The sequence below is a fragment of the Laccaria bicolor genome, genomic scaffold, assembly GCF_000143565.1.
Source record: "Laccaria bicolor S238N-H82 LACBIscaffold_13 genomic scaffold, whole genome shotgun sequence".
NCBI lineage: Eukaryota > Fungi > Basidiomycota > Agaricomycetes > Agaricales > Hydnangiaceae > Laccaria > Laccaria bicolor.
In genome coordinates, this window is record NW_001889884.1 from 992,747 (window position 1) to 1,009,390 (window position 16,644).

The 16,644-nt window shown below is 49.3% G+C and overlaps 7 protein-coding genes across 7 annotated transcripts; 4 read left to right on the forward strand and 3 right to left on the reverse strand.

Moving 5' to 3' along the window:
• Positions 1 to 1,697: 1,697 nt before the first annotated feature.
• LACBIDRAFT_298276 (uncharacterized protein) lies at positions 1,698 to 2,737 on the reverse strand (the record flags this gene model as incomplete). The annotated part of the gene is made up of 3 exons (XM_001881678.1): positions 1,698 to 1,748; positions 1,803 to 2,320; positions 2,383 to 2,737. 3 exons carry the CDS (start codon positions 2,735 to 2,737, stop codon positions 1,698 to 1,700), a joined length of 924 nt encoding a protein of 307 aa, XP_001881713.1.
• A 1,207-nt stretch (positions 2,738 to 3,944) lies between these two features.
• LACBIDRAFT_327715 (uncharacterized protein) lies at positions 3,945 to 4,718 on the forward strand (the record flags this gene model as incomplete). The annotated part of the gene is made up of 3 exons (XM_001881512.1): positions 3,945 to 4,020; positions 4,235 to 4,436; positions 4,469 to 4,718. 3 exons carry the CDS (start codon positions 3,945 to 3,947, stop codon positions 4,716 to 4,718), a joined length of 528 nt encoding a protein of 175 aa, XP_001881547.1.
• Positions 4,719 to 5,608: 890 nt separating this feature from the next.
• LACBIDRAFT_298277 (uncharacterized protein) lies at positions 5,609 to 6,744 on the reverse strand (the record flags this gene model as incomplete). The annotated part of the gene is made up of 5 exons (XM_001881679.1): positions 5,609 to 5,947; positions 6,003 to 6,203; positions 6,257 to 6,400; positions 6,458 to 6,677; positions 6,731 to 6,744. The coding sequence occupies 5 exons, from the start codon at positions 6,742 to 6,744 to the stop codon at positions 5,609 to 5,611; spliced, it is 918 nt and encodes a 305-aa protein (XP_001881714.1).
• An 89-nt stretch (positions 6,745 to 6,833) lies between these two features.
• LACBIDRAFT_298278 (uncharacterized protein) lies at positions 6,834 to 7,944 on the forward strand (the record flags this gene model as incomplete). Its single annotated transcript, XM_001881513.1, has 4 exons — positions 6,834 to 7,017; positions 7,066 to 7,313; positions 7,362 to 7,430; positions 7,489 to 7,944. The coding sequence occupies 4 exons, from the start codon at positions 6,834 to 6,836 to the stop codon at positions 7,942 to 7,944; spliced, it is 957 nt and encodes a 318-aa protein (XP_001881548.1).
• Positions 7,945 to 8,923: 979 nt separating this feature from the next.
• LACBIDRAFT_298279 (uncharacterized protein) lies at positions 8,924 to 11,164 on the forward strand. Its single transcript, XM_001881514.1, has 10 exons — positions 8,924 to 9,075; positions 9,136 to 9,400; positions 9,452 to 9,507; positions 9,557 to 9,685; positions 9,745 to 9,750; positions 9,805 to 9,952; positions 10,010 to 10,174; positions 10,248 to 10,414; positions 10,464 to 10,673; positions 10,934 to 11,164. Exons 1-10 carry the CDS (start codon positions 8,956 to 8,958, stop codon positions 11,042 to 11,044), a joined length of 1,377 nt encoding a protein of 458 aa, XP_001881549.1. The 5' UTR covers positions 8,924 to 8,955; the 3' UTR covers positions 11,045 to 11,164.
• A 1,689-nt stretch (positions 11,165 to 12,853) lies between these two features.
• LACBIDRAFT_298280 (uncharacterized protein) lies at positions 12,854 to 13,558 on the forward strand. Its single transcript, XM_001881515.1, has 4 exons — positions 12,854 to 12,941; positions 13,001 to 13,042; positions 13,096 to 13,305; positions 13,385 to 13,558. Exons 1-4 carry the CDS (start codon positions 12,887 to 12,889, stop codon positions 13,393 to 13,395), a joined length of 318 nt encoding a protein of 105 aa, XP_001881550.1. The 5' UTR covers positions 12,854 to 12,886; the 3' UTR covers positions 13,396 to 13,558.
• LACBIDRAFT_327719 (uncharacterized protein) lies at positions 13,544 to 15,449 on the reverse strand (the record flags this gene model as incomplete). Its single annotated transcript, XM_001881680.1, has 2 exons — positions 13,544 to 15,247; positions 15,363 to 15,449. The coding sequence occupies 2 exons, from the start codon at positions 15,447 to 15,449 to the stop codon at positions 13,544 to 13,546; spliced, it is 1,791 nt and encodes a 596-aa protein (XP_001881715.1).
• Between the last annotated feature and the right edge of the window lie 1,195 nt (positions 15,450 to 16,644).

A 16,644-nucleotide genomic window follows, 5' to 3' on the forward strand; every position in this document is an offset into this window, starting at 1 on the left:
CGAAGATCTGCGAGAAGGGCCTTGACGCTACACGTAATAGAACACCACTCTTTGTTTTGTTGAGGCCTGAGTCCAGAGCGCTGAGCAGCGGCATTTCTCCTCAAAATTAATGTGGAGAAGACGAAGGAAAAGTCTCCAAGGCTTTACCCAAGATCGATTGAGGTCTGCCAACCAAGAACGGGAGTCGCTGATGTCTAAGTAAAACGAGAGCAACAAAAGAACCGGCTATAGAACGACAATTCTCGAGGGCGAGTCGTCAGAGAAAGTGGAAGCGGACGATGGGAGCAGGAGAAAAGAAAGATGTGGGAAGAGCGCCAAGCAACGGGTGCGCTAGCGTACACAACCATCACCAACCTAAAATCTTCAGGTTCCGCATCATTTGTCTTTCAAAATCTGCTCCCCAGGCTGGATGTATCAAGAATACAAACTCAACAAAGCATGCCACACGCCAGATGGGAATAACTTAGTCTCGGCACGCTTTAGACAAAGAAATATCCAGAAGTAGGGGAGAATCTGAAAACACACGACCAAAAATAAATCATGGATCGTCCTTCAACGGAGCAATGAAGTCACCTTGTCAGTTTCGGGCGCGAATTTCAGAGTTTGAGAACGTCATCAAGGGTCAGAAATAAATGAGGATATGGTGAGGTGTGTCGAACTGTGGTTAAAATTACGTCCAAGCCCAAAGCCTGAGGCTCGGCAGCTGAATCGGAGCTGACGTCCGTCGGCGGTGTTGGATTCAATTGGCGCGAATTGGGCGCGAAGACGAGACTGGAACGATAAGATGGAGAATGGAACCCAAGATTTAATCTCATGTCGCGGGAGGCAGCATGAAATTGAAACAAAGGGTTCTGATTGGGAGTTCGCACATCGAGCGGTAAGGCCGAGTTGAAAACCGTGCGAGAGAGCAACTGGGTCCAATGCAGATGACGCCTCTCTATGGACAAATTGCCCGATCTCGCGGATTGCCAGCGGACGCTTTGGACACGAAGCAGCGCAGAGATCGTGGGTAACGCACGGAGGCTGTATTCGTTTCGTAAACGCGTGGAGGTGGTGAAGGTAGGGCGCAAATCATGTCCTATTTTGCGCTCTGCTACGCGTACCAGAATCTTGTCAAAGAAGAAACCCTCGGAAATAGATTTGCTCCATATAGAGATTGCCTCTCTCTTTGGTAAGAAGGCTCCAGCTGTTTTACTGAAACCAAAACGCGGATGTAGACGTCCTGAAAAATGGACGGAGGATGTTCAATCACCGTTGTTCAAAACAAGAGATCATGAACCTGGAGGTTGCTTCTAAGTTCGGATCCACTTATAGGCCGACACGATAAACGAAATTGCATACAAAGAGGATCGCCAAGGTCGGAGGATAAACTCGAATTCAATGTCTGTCAAGGATGAGGCGAAGCAAAAGTATGAGCCGGCAGGGAACAAACGAAAGCCGTAGTATTTGGCATAGGTCAAAGGCGCAAACAACCGGCTAACCGGGAAGCAGATTCCGAGCCGGACTCATTCCCGAACATCGAACGGAAAACAGTTAGCTTCAACGTGCCAAAGACGGAAGTCGTCGGTGCTATTAATCGCCGTTTACAACCAACAGGACGTTACAGGTCTGATGGTCATGGAAGTATATGTATATCTCTACAACTTGAAGTAAATTTCAACGATGATCGCACGTTTCAAACAAATTGGAGCACCTTATCACTTTGAAGCTATAGATGGCTCTGATGTGTTCATTGAATCTACGGCGGCCTAAACCCATTAAATTAGGCTGAACCAGAAAAAAATAAATTGAAAGAAACAGACCTTGGCTAAAATGATGAGATGTGGTCTTCTTCCTTCCTCGTTTGCTATCTCAGTAAACACCTGCTTCCATAACGCCCATCGCGCAGGGTCATAACCATCCACGCCAACCCATCTCGCACCACCTAAGCCAGGCGTACCGCGTGTGTTCGTGTCCCAGGTAGGATCTCCATTTCGCCCATAGATGTCCTTGCAATGATACATCTTGTCGCCAGCAATGGTTACCCATATCGACGCAGTTTCGATTAAGAGGTCCCGAGGCCCAACATCCAAATGGCTTTCTTCAGACTTAGGGTCACGTTCGAGACCTGAACGCATGGCCCATAAAGCAAATAAAGCGTAATCGACTGGAATATTTTCGTCGATCCAGAGAGACGCGAAAAAACGGTTCAGGTTCAGCCACTTGCATCTCCCCTCATAAAACGCTAATCCATCGAGGTCTGACGATTCTGGCACATCTCCCGAAAGTATCCTTTGACCCAATTCGGAATTTGGGTCTTGATCACCAGATATTTTGATTCCTGCCAAGAAAGGCGTGATGAATGAGAGTAGATACCTAGAGGAAGTTTGGGTGCGTTCGCACCATTGATCCTGTCTCTAGAGACCGCTCCTAGGAGTGGAAGTTGCGCCAATGTGAGCTCAGAGCCCCACAAGAGATAAGTAGGTTCATCTAGCACTGTGAAGAGCTTTAGAAACTCTCGCAGACGTGGATGAATTTCGGCATCTTCTTCAGCTATATCAAGAATGCCTTCCCAGAGAAACCAAAGAAAATCCTCCACGCCTTCAGTAGGCTCATCGCCTGTATCAACACCTTTAAAATCTCGAGGTAGAGACATGATCAATTGTGCCACATTTTCGAGAAGAACAGTGGTATCGCGCAGAACTGCAATGACTTCTTCAGCTCGAGACGTAGAATTGAATGATTTGCCTGTTGCCATAGCACAATGCTAGTAAAGGGTATTTGAAGCTCGCTTGGAGTACAAGGTGATTGGTGGAAGACAACAGCTCCTCATCCGAGTCGGCGTCGAAGCGGTACTACATATTTGGCATCATTCCTGATTCCAAATAGTCACCTGCAGATCTTATCTTTCACTTTTCAGAATGAGAAATGTGGTGGAATTGTGGAGGGTGGACGGAGGGAGGGAATGTATGCAAAATCGTGACACCTGATGAGAATCGAGATGCTAGCGAACGAGATATTGACAGTGGCCAAGTGAACACCTCGTGTCCGGCGTCAGCGTCTGTTTTTACCTGCTGTCGAGTCTTTAATCTATGCGAGTCCCAAACGAATTTGGAATTACCTCCGGCGAATACAGCAGGACAAGCAAGAGTGTCCTCCAGAGTTGAACTCAAGGACGAGGCGCGTGACCTAACCGATGTTTACCAACCAGAAGCGTTCATTAAAGTAAATACTTACGATTTAAGGTATAATTTGAGTTGCAAACGCAGGGCCGAGATGAATTTCATGAAAGTCCCAATTACATGTAGAGTTCAGAACAGGGGTTCAAAGGTGGTCGCTTCTAGCGCGGGCCGGGGGTCCTAACCTACATCTGAGGTTTCACCTGAATCACCTCTATCCGTTTTTGTTTTCATCTGAAATCTGAAGAAGCCTGGTGGACAGCCTGAGACTTGTCTTCCAGGGTTTCGAATCGACGATGAGCGACCTGTTCGGCCAACATTTCATTGACAACCCTGGATGTTGAAAGAAAGATAAGAGCAAATTCCCCAGATTGTGAAGAACTATACTCGACGCGGATATTGTCAAAGCCTCCACTTACACTCGTCTTCGCGAGTCAAGCCTAGTCAAGCTTTCTGGAATCAGTCAGCCAAGTTGCCGGGTGGCGGACGTTGACAGAAAATTGACAGATGTCTGGATGCTTTTGTCATACTAAGCAAACACAGCTGGAGGGTTCTAAATAACTCACCATCCAACCACCATCTTCGAGTTTCGAACAATGAATCCGGCTACAGTCCGCAATCCGAAGGATAAAATAGGGTAGATTGTTTTCGAGTTTGGCCATGAGCTTCTTCGGACAACCACGCTAGGCAAGGCCTAGAAAACTTGGAGGGACTAGTTGAACCGTCGGCGGGGGGAAAGCTCTCTGATCGAAGGAAAGTATCGGTCGTTCAAGGGTAAACCTGGAAATGTTCTCGACTCCACGCTCGAGTCGCGGGCTTGTTGTCGCTTTCCTGCAATTTTGCGATGGTGGTTTCGAGGAGTGTGAGCACAGCCACAGCCACGGACTCTGCCATTATTGATAACGACGTCGACAAAAGTTAGAGCACTCAAGTCGTCTGCGCGGGATCCTGGCAGGCAGGAGAACGCCTTTGCATATCCTAAGCCTGCGACGTTCTAAAATCTACTTGGCTCCGGGTACGGAGTCTTCCACTCTCTTACTCTGATGTATTCCGCCTTTCTGATTCATAATCTCTAGGCTCGATCCTACGGCCTTGTGCGGTTATCTATGCTCTTGGACAGGGTGTCAAGCTCTGCAGCCCATCCTTGTACTTGGTCTCCAATGCTAGCAGGATAGAAACATACTACAATCCCAGGAGATTGAGAGATCATCCCCTCTCCCAGGAAAAACGGGCAAGTCTGTGGCAGTGGGCGTTCAAGACGTCCGAGCAAGTGTACTTGTACGCCAGCTGGTGCTAGTCGTGCCACTCAGCCACGACGAAGACTTTGTCGTTCGTCAAGCTAGGTCAAAGCTCTTTGAACCTACGCGTGGACGTTCTCTGAAGTTCTCGCCAAGCACCATGTTGCTGCGACCTATCCAAGACGGGCACAGGAGAGCTAACTCTCAAGCAACACCCCGCAAACTTGAGAGAGGGAAGGCAGGAAGCTTCCAATTCCAGGACCTCACATGTTCTCGACATCCCTCTTCACCAGTGGCCATTCGAAGTATTTCTGTTCAATGAGGCCGCTGCGATACATTCTCCCATGCTGGCGTTCATGCCCTCACTTGGGTCGTGAAATCGTGAAATCATTTTTCATGAGCACGTTGTGATTAGCGTTTTCGATGGCCAACCACATCAGGTTCATCAAAAGTCCTTCAGTTGGCCCGTACAGTTAGCCCCGGCCCCCCAGATTCCTGTCAGCCAATTACCCCACCCTCGATGCGAGCCTAGAACCTTGAATTGCGGGCTCCTCTGGCTCATAGGGTGTAATAACAATCTTGTCCTTGTCCAGTTCATGGCGGACGCGCTTCTGAGGACGTCCTACAACATGCTCCGGTGATTCTCCAGTTCCATCAGGCATTGGCATCAGGAAAGTCGACCCCTCCTTCCCGAGATTGCATTGGAAATGCGGTGATTGTGTTTTGAGAGGTGTGAAACGTGCCTGCCGCATATTTGAACCATCACTGATACCCTCACACAAAGTTCTTGCTGCTGCTGTGGCCCGTGATGAAGGGAAAGCAACGTCGTGAGAGCTCCATCTTGGTGGGGCTATCGACGTCGAGATGAAGTTGATTATGTACAGAAGGTGTATGTTCCTTCCTCAATTACTCAATTTCACGGCCATCTTTGGGGTTTAAATATGTCGTCGGAAGGAGTGAGACTTCAGATCATCATTTTTTTTTTGCGAAACTGGTATAAGAACTCGCCGATATGAATACAGGCACCTACGCTACGATGAAGAAAAGATCGGACAGGCAGATGTTCAAACACAGTCGCAGAATCAAGCACAAAAAGGGTGAGATGCAAAAGGGAAGGGAAATGGAACGTACGAAGAAGCATAGCAACAACTGGAGAAAGACGTTAGCCTGGATAGGCTGAAGGGAAACTGGACAACATACCCTGATAGTAAACTAATACTCCACAGCATCATCGTCGTCAGCTTGCATGGACGCAGAATCCTCCTTCTTCTCCTGCTCGGCCTGCTTGCTGACACCCTCATCGTCCACGTCCATATCAGCTTCACGCGTTGTGGGGAGTGCGGAAGGCGCTTCCAAAGGAGTAGGAGCAGAGGCCGCTCCCTCCAGCTGAGGCTCTGTGTCCATCACTGCGTCCTCTTTATCCGCCGCACGCTCGGTTTTTCTGCGAGCCTCTTCTTCTGCGACGCGTTGGCGGAGCTGGGCGATCTCATCGATACCAGTCGTGCGTTCTTCCCGGAAGAGGTCCCATTCTTTTTCTGCTGCCTCTCGGACCTGTGGGGTGGATGGGTTTAGAAGGTTAAAATGACACATGAACGACAAGACAAACCTCAGCCTTTCGCTGGGCTATGAATGCTTCTTGAGAGGGCAATAGAATGGCAGGGAGGTAGTAGAGGGGAGGCGGATGAGTCCTTGGCACAGGGGCTAATGGATTTTCGGAAGGGGTTGGGGTCGAATCCGTGGAGGGTATGTCATCTGATGTGGATAAAAAGTTTGAGAGAAGCGGTAGACGTTTCCGACGGAGTTTGTACTACCAAGAGTGTGTGAGACCGAGCTCCAAGGAGGCGATGCAAAAGCACGTACAATGGAGTCTTTCAGCTGCAGCTCTTCTTCCCGCCTGTTAGCAGTTGTCTTGTCTTTCTTCGCCTCCTCTGCTCGTCTGACGGAGTCAGTTTCTTTTCGTAGCTTAGCTTGTAGTCTTTGTTCAATTAATTGTCGTTTTTTGGCCTAAAGGAAAGCTTCATTTTGAGCAATCTGTTGTCGGGTTGACGTGGTCATACTCACCGCTTCACTGGCGTTCCTCTCCTTATCCTCGATCTTGGCCTTGTTAAGGGTACCAACTAAGATACCAAACATGCTTTTACCGCGTTTGCGTTCTCGATTGCCTTCCGCGGCATTCAGATCCAGTCGTGGTCGCTTCTTGTTCCCCGCAGCCATGGCAGCTGGCTCCGTCGGAACCTTCGTTGTCTCGTCAAGTTCTGTTTGACGTCCATTTTGTGCTGCTCTGGTAGATATTTCGTCAATATAGGATGCTTTCAGAATGAAGAAAGAGCATACTCGTCCGTCGACATAATTGCTGATGAGTGTTGGTGGCAGGATGCGTGAGAATTTGGGTGTCACTTTGAGTAACCGACTTGTTCCCAGACGACTCTCAATACCCATGTCAGGCTCCTCTGGACGAGCGGCAGCGTCGAAGGTGCTCTCAAAATCCAAAGAAAAAGTTCAAAAGCGCACACCAAAACAGCCGTTACCTGTTTCTGAGCGCCTGAAACGCTTGTTCACATCACTTTGTGCACAAATCGACGGAGGTCATTTCAGCAATGCTGTTAAGACATGCGACAAGAGTGCGTTCAATTCATCTAATTTGCTGCGAATCCTCATCGATTGTATAGTTTTGAAATTGGAACCCGGAGACGCCGACGCTTTACAGACAAAATTGTTTTTGTTGCTGCAGACTGAACAATATGACGCATCTCTCGCTCTTATCGAAGCAAACGACGACAAGGTCTCTCACGAATTTGAACGAGCGTACTCACTATATCGTAAACAACGCGAACCGGAAGCGCAGAAGGTTCTCAATGCGATTAAAGCAGAGAAGGGTGACGATGATCGGGGTGCACTCCATCTCGAAGCTCAATTCGTGTGTTTCACAGTTTCACTTCCGAACTGAAAGCTCACCCGGGAACAGAACTATCGTGTAGGATCTTACCATGTAGCTCTTGATTTGTATAATCAACTGCTAGACACCGCTGAACCTGTGAGCATTGAGTATGCCTTTGTAGTATTCACCCTCTGCTAATTTAGTCGTTTAATAGGGATCTGAAGAGCAATCCGATATCCTAACCAATCTTCAAGCATCTCAGCAACACGTGGACTTCATTGACAAAGGGTTTCTTCACGCTTTGGATGGTCTGCCGACCTCGATATCGTCCACCATTGAATCCGCTCCGCCACCCACACAATCCACTTCCTCTGCTGCGGCCCTCGCCAGCACAGTTGCTGATGCTCAACCAGCAGCGAAACCCCCGGTTAAAAAGGTCCGAATGTCGCGTGTGCCCGCTGGTGTCGTTCCAGGTGTCACACCTCCGCCCGATCCAGAAAGGTGGTTGAAAAAGAGCGAGCGATCAACATTTGGTCAAGGGAGGAGACGGAAGGGGGCTGGGAGCGGTGGGGGTGCAACACAAGGCAGCGCAGCTGTGGAGACGGCAGGTGCAAGCGCAGCGGGCCAACCTTCAAAGTCCGGCGGAGGAAAAGGAAAGAAGAGGAAGTAAATGAACAGGTGTTGGATGTGGTAGGCTTCATTTACGGGGTTTCCCCATCTCCATGTATCGTCATTCGCTCAACTGTGGAACATGCAGTAGCTAATGGGATAGACTGATCAGATAACGAACTCATGTATCACAGCTCAGATTTATCGTTGTTTTATCGGGATGCCAACGTTACAGGCGGTCCTTGTCAGTCCTCGTGCTAATAGGCACCTTTCCTTCTGTGACAGTTCGAATGAGCACACAAGGAGCTTTCGGATAATCTTCTGCGTCGCCAACTTTCAAGATATCTGAACTCTCCATCTCTACTCCATCCAGGCCGGTGTCCGCCCCAAAATTTTATCAAGAAACAGACTCGATGATGAGCTGGCAAATCATAAGTGTTAATTTTCTAAAATTAGCAACCCTGACGGCCTCATGTTTACCTCCAGGTACCGGATGCATCCAAATACATCACCCGTTGTTCTTGGCGTCAACTTGTCACAATGCTGAACGGTGCTAGGACAGAACTTACTGCTGTCTTTTGGCTCTCTTCTTCGTTCATCGCCGCCATAAGAGACACATGACCACGCGATTGAAGGCAGACATTAATGACGCGAGTGATACACGAGGAAGTTTAACATGAGAGTTGTCAGACAAAGACGATGATTGCGTTGCGTGTGTGGCATCCATCCAATGTATTGTGTAATGATTGACTCTTTCCTTGCATAGGCAGCGAGGATGGTAGGTTCTTCTCACATCTCCTCTACGTATGCTACAATTTATCCGTTGCAACTTACAGGCATCTGGAACGCGCTTGCCGCCTTTCGATATTGATGATGAAACGTGTACAAATCTAAGGGTTGCAACAAACCTGCTCGGCAGCCTCCCAGCCTCGACCCCTGGTATTTGCGTCGTGCCACCCTGTTGCCACCTCATTAAACATTTGTCAACCCCAGAATCCCTTAAAAGCCAGCAGGGTTCCAGCTCACCACCACATTCCCCACCTCCTTTCCTCTTCGTTGACGAACGACCGCCATGTTGTTGTCAAAAGTTCTTGGTGTCATCGTCATCGCGAGAAACGGTGACAGGTTCAACTACTACCAGGACCCCTTCACATATGCAGCCTCCAACACGGAGACCACTGCCCTCGGCGAGGTCAGTCATTGTTGTCTACTGTCATGTAAACGATGTATTCATTGGATGGATGCCACTTAGGTTGAGTCCCACAATCTTGGATCCTTTCTTCGTGCCACGTACTTGGACAGCCGCTCACCCTCTTACATCGAGGGTGTTCGCTCCGACCTTGTCGACAACAGCGAAGTCAAGGTTCGCGTGAAGGCTGGTGTTGAAGGCACTGTCGTCTTCGACTCCGCTATTGCCCTCCTCCAAGGCTTGTTCCCTCCCAACCCCAACAACAAAATCGTCCTTGCCAACGAGACGACTGTCGTTGCTCCTCTCGGTGGCTACCAATACGTTCCCGGTACGTCTTGGACATCCCTTTGACTTTTCTTATTGAGATGCGTTCATACAGTTGAAACCGTCGAACCCGGCAATGATCGTTCTTTGGAAAGTTGGACTAACTGCCCCGTATGTTGCATCGTCTAGACTGCGTCCTTTTCTGACCACCTCCTTCCAGAACTTCGACAAACACATTCAAGACTTCTACAAGTCTGCTGACTTCAAGAAGAAATCGGAGGAGGCTCAGCCTTTCTTCAAGGGCGTCAAGGACTACGTCTTCGGTCGCCCAGCTAACCTGGAAAACATCGTGCGTTGGTTTTCTTTCTCCCTGCTAACTGATCACTGAATTCGACGGAATGTTTATAGTGGAATGTATGGAACCTCTTGTTCAAATCAAACAACTGACTCACAGTCATGCTCGCCCAGATTTACGATTACATCAACTCTGAGCTGACCCACAACAAGACCTATGCCCACCGTCTTCCTCCCACTTTCATTGAGCAAGCTCGTCACTGGGCTAACTACCACGAGCACGGCGTCTTCTCCGACAAGGACATTCACGGCGTTGGCAACAGTAAGCATTCTTCGTCTCTCTATCTCAAGCTTCTTCAATGATTACCATCGCTTTCAGTCGCTGGTCGCACTCTCCTTCACACAATCCTCACGTCTCTGGAGCGCATCGCATTCAACGGCGACCCTCTGCAATTCATGCTCGTCGAGACAACCTACCAGCCATTCATCTCTCTCTTCCAACAAACCGGCGTTCTCGACGAACATCCTGAACTCAAGGGCTTCCGTGAGTGACGTTAGGCATATTGTTTAGTTACATTCCTAACGCAAGGAACGCACGTACTCTTTCTTTCCAACAGCCAACTACGCCTCTGCTCTTGCCATTGAGCTCCGTCGTGGCTCTCCCCCTGACGTCCGTGACTTTGTCCGCTTCAGGTTCAAGAACGGCACCTCCAACTTCCAGGATGTCCACGTCTTCGGCCACCATGCTGACATTCCCGTTACCGAGTTCATTTACCGCGCTGAGGTAACCGGGCTGCCTTCTTGTGTATCGTCTAGTCTAACGTCGTTTCTAGAACGCCGCCATCACCAGCAACAGGCAATGGAAGGAAGCTTGCGGCCTCGGCTCTGGTCCTTACGATGTCTTGGGCCGTGTTTACGAATCCCAAGGTGGGTTCACCGGCGCATACGTCTTCGTCGGTTTGCTCGGTCTGTTCTTCCTCCACAAGCTTGTCAAGCGTGTTCGTGCTCGTCGTGAGTCTCGTCTCCGACTGGAAGGTGATGAGGTGAGTCAGGTGGTTCCAATCAACGACTACGGCGCCATTTCGCGTCCACGGCCCCAGCGCCCTGTGGATGATCCCCTCAGCATTGATGACGGTATGGGCGAGCGCCTTGTGCTCTCAGCCTACTACCCAGATGCCCCCAGGTGGATCTTCTAAGCTGAACAGGGTGCCGTAGTTGTTGGAATAATGCCCTTTTGCCAATCTGGATTGGCTATATATTGCTTACACGCTGGGTCTTTTCCAGAGGCTCTCCGTCCCCGTAGGGGATAAGACAAGACTGGTTTAACCGCTTGACACGCAGAGGTGCCCTCCCGGGGCCACCCCGTCTCTTGCCTTGCTTTCTTGATTGCTCGCACTATTATTCATTCCATTGATTCCACATAGTACAATCATTGCTGGCTCCGTCGCACTTTCAACCGGTATTTAAGTTAGCTTCCAAGTCTTGTACTTAGTCCAACATAAAAATGCATCCCTCAGTGATGTTGAACCGTCCATGTCGAAGTCCTCTCAAACTTGAGCCATTTCTAGAAGTTCATTATCCTTCAACACGTCAGTTGCATCGTCTAGCGATGTGTAAGAGCAGTAGCTTTGTTCATGGTCCTGGTTCACAATCTGGTTTAAATAGCAATGAATTTGATAGCATTTCGTCGTTTGACATAGAATTTGGGGGCTTGATAGTCCTGCCGCAACACCCTCTCCCTGGCCCTCTCAAGATCTTCACCCATAATGATAGCAACATCCCAAGCCATCGAAGTATACAAGCTCGAGTGCCATCGTCACCACTCCGCTAGTTCAAGTCCATGTATAACCCTCACAACCTTAAGGTAAGCTCCAGGGAAGGCTGAGCGAGAAGACGCGATTTCGGGTGAGGAAGTGGCAGGGATGTGGGTTCTGGTGCACGATCCAGGCCATTTTGAAGGTAAGGGTCCGCATCATGTTTGAAGGATAACACACGGCGTCGAAGGCTGGGAGCTGCTTATGACGACAGTATTCACTTAGACACAGATTCACAAAGAGAAGGCGAAGGTGAAACATACACTTATGCTCATGCGTCAATGGCCCCGTTTCTTTATTGATTCGCTTGAGGAAGGAGGCTGTCCCCTTTTGAGTAGAAAGCCCTTGTCAGGGGCGTTGAAAAGAAGGCATACCAATAATCGCAAGGATAATCGGCCTCTCAAGTCCATCTCTGTGATCTTTCGGTGCGAGTAGAGATTCGTGTTCTCGGGAAGCTGAATCCTTCCCAGCCAAACTTTCGCCGTTGACACGTTGAATCCGATGTTGAACTAATGGTCCTTCTGGTATTTCACGCCAGCCACATCGTCCTTCGAGTAGTTTTCACCACTCTAGTGTGTTGCTATTTCCTGATTTCGACATGGGGGTGTACAGGGGCCTTGTTGTAGTCTTCCAGAGAACTGTATTTCCTGTAGTCAGTAGTGACCATGACGAACCGAGGACGACGCTCGTGTTCGAAAAGATTTATTAGGCGTACCTGTGCCCTCACTGAAGCGCTATCGAGCAAACCCTTCATTGAAATGGTAAGGAAGCCGACTGTTTCCCATCACTAGCTTCGTTGGAGCCCTACTCGGCTTGTCTAGGTCCTAAGAAATGAAGAGCAACTAAACAGTCTGAACTCGACGTCACTTCCAAGGCTGCCAACAGCCTGAGGCCGACAAAATACATTCATGGTATTGACTTGGATTGCTCAAACGCGGACATCGATTGAAACTGAAGACAGAGTTGAATTCAATTCACATTTCGAAAGTAACGACAGGACTTACGCGTTCGGTACCCTTTTCCACTTTATGCAACTCTCATGCTGGCTTTTACGGCAAAAATCCCATTTTTCTTTCCATACTAGTCCACCCCGACGCAGAGCCTAACAGGCCTTTATCTTGCTTGGTTCTTGAACAAGTTCAACGTGAATCCTTGTTGGTGAATGACTTGTTTGGGCAGGTCGTCAAAGTACAAGCCTCACTAACAGCCGCTACCCGAGGGCCGACAACACTCCCAACTTAACCATTTCGGTTGACGGATCAGTTGAGGTCGGGCTGTGCACTGAACCACCGTCCGCATGGTCGTCAAGACTCAAGATGGTCGTGACGCATCTTTGATTTCCAATTGTGCGTTGCCTTCTACTTACCTTCTCGGTGCTTCTTGCTTCAGCACAGTCTTCTCTTTAGACCCACATTCATCTCTACTCTTCAATCTTAATAACGATGTCATCGACTGGCGATTGTTGTGGTTGTTGTTTTCTATGTTGTTCATGTTTCTGTGAGTAGAGTCTGCCTTGTGTGCTTGAGAGAACGTGCTGACGACTACCTATTCATTAGCTATCTGTGGGCACAGTAGTCTCCTAAGATTGTGTTTTTTCAGTACGTCTGCATGCCCTCAAGACCGATTCTAAGTCTGCTTAGCACCGTGATAGTTCCCTGCTGCCGCAGCAAGGATGCGAGTGACGAGGAAGGGTCAGAGGGCGATGCGTATTCAGGGGACAGGCAGATGTACGAGGACCGTCACCGAGAGGCGACTCTCTTCCAAAGCCAGCCAATAGCGGCAAACGACATGAAGACGAGCACGGACCTCAGTTCGAATCCAAATGCGATTGGGAATATTCGGGATAAATCTTTAATCAGATGTGAGTGACTGTGGCTATTTTTACAGCGGCTTCTTCACTGATGTTGCTCACACCAGGACAATACCATATTCTCCGTCAGTACAGAACTGAATTTGATTACGATGGGCGGCCAGACCTTAAAAATACCCTAAAACGACTTCGTGAAATTCCATACTCCTAATGTAGAAATCCTCCATCGTGCATACTGAGTTTTGGACGGAAAGGACGCGTACACCAGAATCTAATTGCACAATGACGGTCAGATGCTGACTCCATTGTCTGGTTTCTGATGAAACCTCGAGTCGTAAATGTCATTCGGTTGTTCGATACGAAAACGAAGGTTGTGTTGCGAAACAATATCCAGAAATTCATTCGCTGCTCTCAGCAACCTATTCCTTAGCTGCTCATCAACAGCTTTCCGGTAATGGAGGGTGGCAGATTTTAGCCGAGCAGGACCTTCATAATTCGATCCCCGAATCGACAGCAAGGGAAAAAAACTTTCCGGGAAGGCACTTGGGTTGGCGCTGGTATCAACAACCTTGATGGTTCGTAATTTTGGTAGAATGGGCTCAGTAGCGTTCACTACCCATGTAAGTATCTGATCTGGGGCATTTGTGTAAATGGAGAGATGCTTCACGCCTGAGGCCTCCCGCAATATATCCTCAAATTCCACACTGGATATGGAGGAGTAGTTCAGCGTTAATTTGCGGATTGATGGCGAGCGACGGAGAAATTCCACGAAGGGCTCATGATCCCAAGGCGGCTCCACCGTTAGCGTGTTTTTGAGTCGGAGGTCCAGCCTTGATAAGGATGGAAGTGACAACGCACCGAACATTCCTCCGAGGCCAACTGGCGCGGGAAAAATCGACTGTTCCAAAGTTATGTGGAGACAAGTTAATTGTGAAAGGGTGGTATCAGGAAGAACAGGCCAGCTTGCAAAGGATGAGTTGCAACGAATAATGCATTCCTTGAGATTGGGCATTAATCTCATTGCGAGAAAGCAACTCTCGAATGAAGCAGTACTCTCTCCACCTTGGTGAACTTCGAAGAACATTAGGCTCAGAAATGGTACATTCCAGAACTTAATGGCAGCAGCCCCAGCGTGGTCCAAGGCGAGAGATGATAATTTCGGAGCGAATTCGAAGAGGTTTATAGCCATTCCGACTGGCCACGATCCTCGAACAGTTTTAATTGAGAGGCTGCGCAGCTGAGATAAATTGTTTCTTATCGGGAGGAATGCCTGCCACGCGAAATCGTAGGGAGGGAGCATAAAGAAAGCATCCACCCATCGGTTTGATTGCTCAGCAAGTAAACTGAGAGGATGCCTCTCCAACTTGTGAACCAAAGGATATAATGCTGGAACATTCTTCGCCTCGATAAACGCCACTGTCAGCGGAAGAGTACATGATCGTTCAATCCACATATTGACTAGGTTTGCATGAGAAGGTTGTAGGGCGGGCAATACCAACCGTATTGAAGTCCACAGAGCGGGAGTGGAAATTGCGATAACCCGCCACCAGCTGCATACATGGGTGAGGAGCAGGGGGCCGGACTTTGGGTCAAAAGTATCGCGGATGGTGGGGGCAAGGGTCCGCTTCAACCCTTTCGAGCAATGCATGAAAATTTCGGCCCATAGCTCAGGAGGAAGCCGCCTGCAGGGGGCGACTAAGGCGAGGTGCTCGGTTGTGTAAGCTTGAAGTGCATCACGGGTCTGGTTCAGACTGCTCAGGTGAGCTTCTGTTTCGCTGATCTCCTGATCGAGGAGCGATAGGTTCGTTTGCGCGGTCGAGAGCGATTCCTGTACCGCTTGGATTTGATCAGGTGAGGGAATGGCATTGGAAGCCAAGATTTCGGGCACGGGGGAAGGAGGGATCCAATCTGTCTCTGTCGAGGCCAATGTGCATTGGTAACACATAACTCTTTCCATCAAAATTGTGCCGTACTCGAAACTCTTGCTCGAAAACTACGGGGAGAGGACTCTTCAGACGGAGGCTTTGTGACGACTCCTGATACGAAATTCCTAACGCGGAAACTGTGGGCAACACTTTTCAAGTCGAATAAATCGGATTCCAACTTACTGGTAATCTGTGGTAGATGATGCGGTAGGACGGTGGCAGGCTGGCGACATGGCAGGCGAGATGTTGGAGGCTGTGCCCCAACAGCATGATATGTTTGCAGCGTGCACCAGTGATCATCGAAGTTCACCCCATCTCAACATCAGACTCCCTTCTAGGACCTCCTCAAGTTTAGGATGGGAGGCACGTCATTCTGGTCAACTTCTACAGCAACGGGTTTTGAAGATCAGGAGCCCGCTTTGGAAATGCGGGTGCCGAAGGATAACGAGGATGACGTCGGCGTCACGTCGCGTAGACTCAGAACGAGCGGATGAAATTTGAAAATTGAGTACTTGCAAGAGACGAGAGAGACGACTCAACGGTTGAAACCCGAAAACGAATGCACACGAGGTCAGAAAATGCTGGAGCGCGGAGGGCATCCTAGGCCACATCGGCTCTTTCTGTGGGCACCAGCACCATAAGCTTCTCGGACGACTGCGCTCTCCGTATAGCCTGACCATATCTTGCAGGCACCAATATTTCGGCCAGCGAGTTCATCTCGAAAATGTATCCCGATCATATGGGGCCATTTCCTTCAAGTATCAAGGTAACCGGCTCTCGTTACTCTAGGGCATCGTCAAGACTGACGAGCTGCCTGCCTGACAGTACTCGCAATGAGCGGCTAGTCACACTGCCTTTCCTTATAATCAAGAACGGCACCAGCGCTGACGCAGTGGCTAGTGGTTGTCCTGACTCCTGACGTGATGCCCTTCCTAATAGCAAAAGACTTCCATAGAGTTGGCTTTTCCGTATAATTGCGATTATGGCGCCTACTCTGCTTTGTGCAGTTCTGGTTTGGCTATGGTTAAAATCTAGGAGACGTGTCGTTGCGCTTCTCATTGGTGCATCAGGCCAGGTTACCAGTTGAACGCACGTCAACATGTAATTCCCCACAACCTGCCTGGACGAACCCATGCCCATGTTTGTGACATCATCCGGTCAACCCTTCTTCTCGTCTCTGCGTATAACTCAGGACGTACGCCTATAGACCCTCAAGCGGAGCGCCTTTATCTTCTCTGACGCTCAATTTGACAGGGCAGAATCAAGTATTCATCCTGCGGCAGGGCAACAAATGACAACGTCATTAGAAAGGCATACCAAGAGAGCTCAGACGGGCACCCATTTGAGGCTGGAGGTAGTTGAAAGGGTGACTATGATGGGTTCTCGTTAGCGTTTGTCAAGGCCCCATGGACAAGAGCAATGCTGGGAGTGTTGTGGAGCGGAAGAGCGGGGCGGCGGAAGCGCC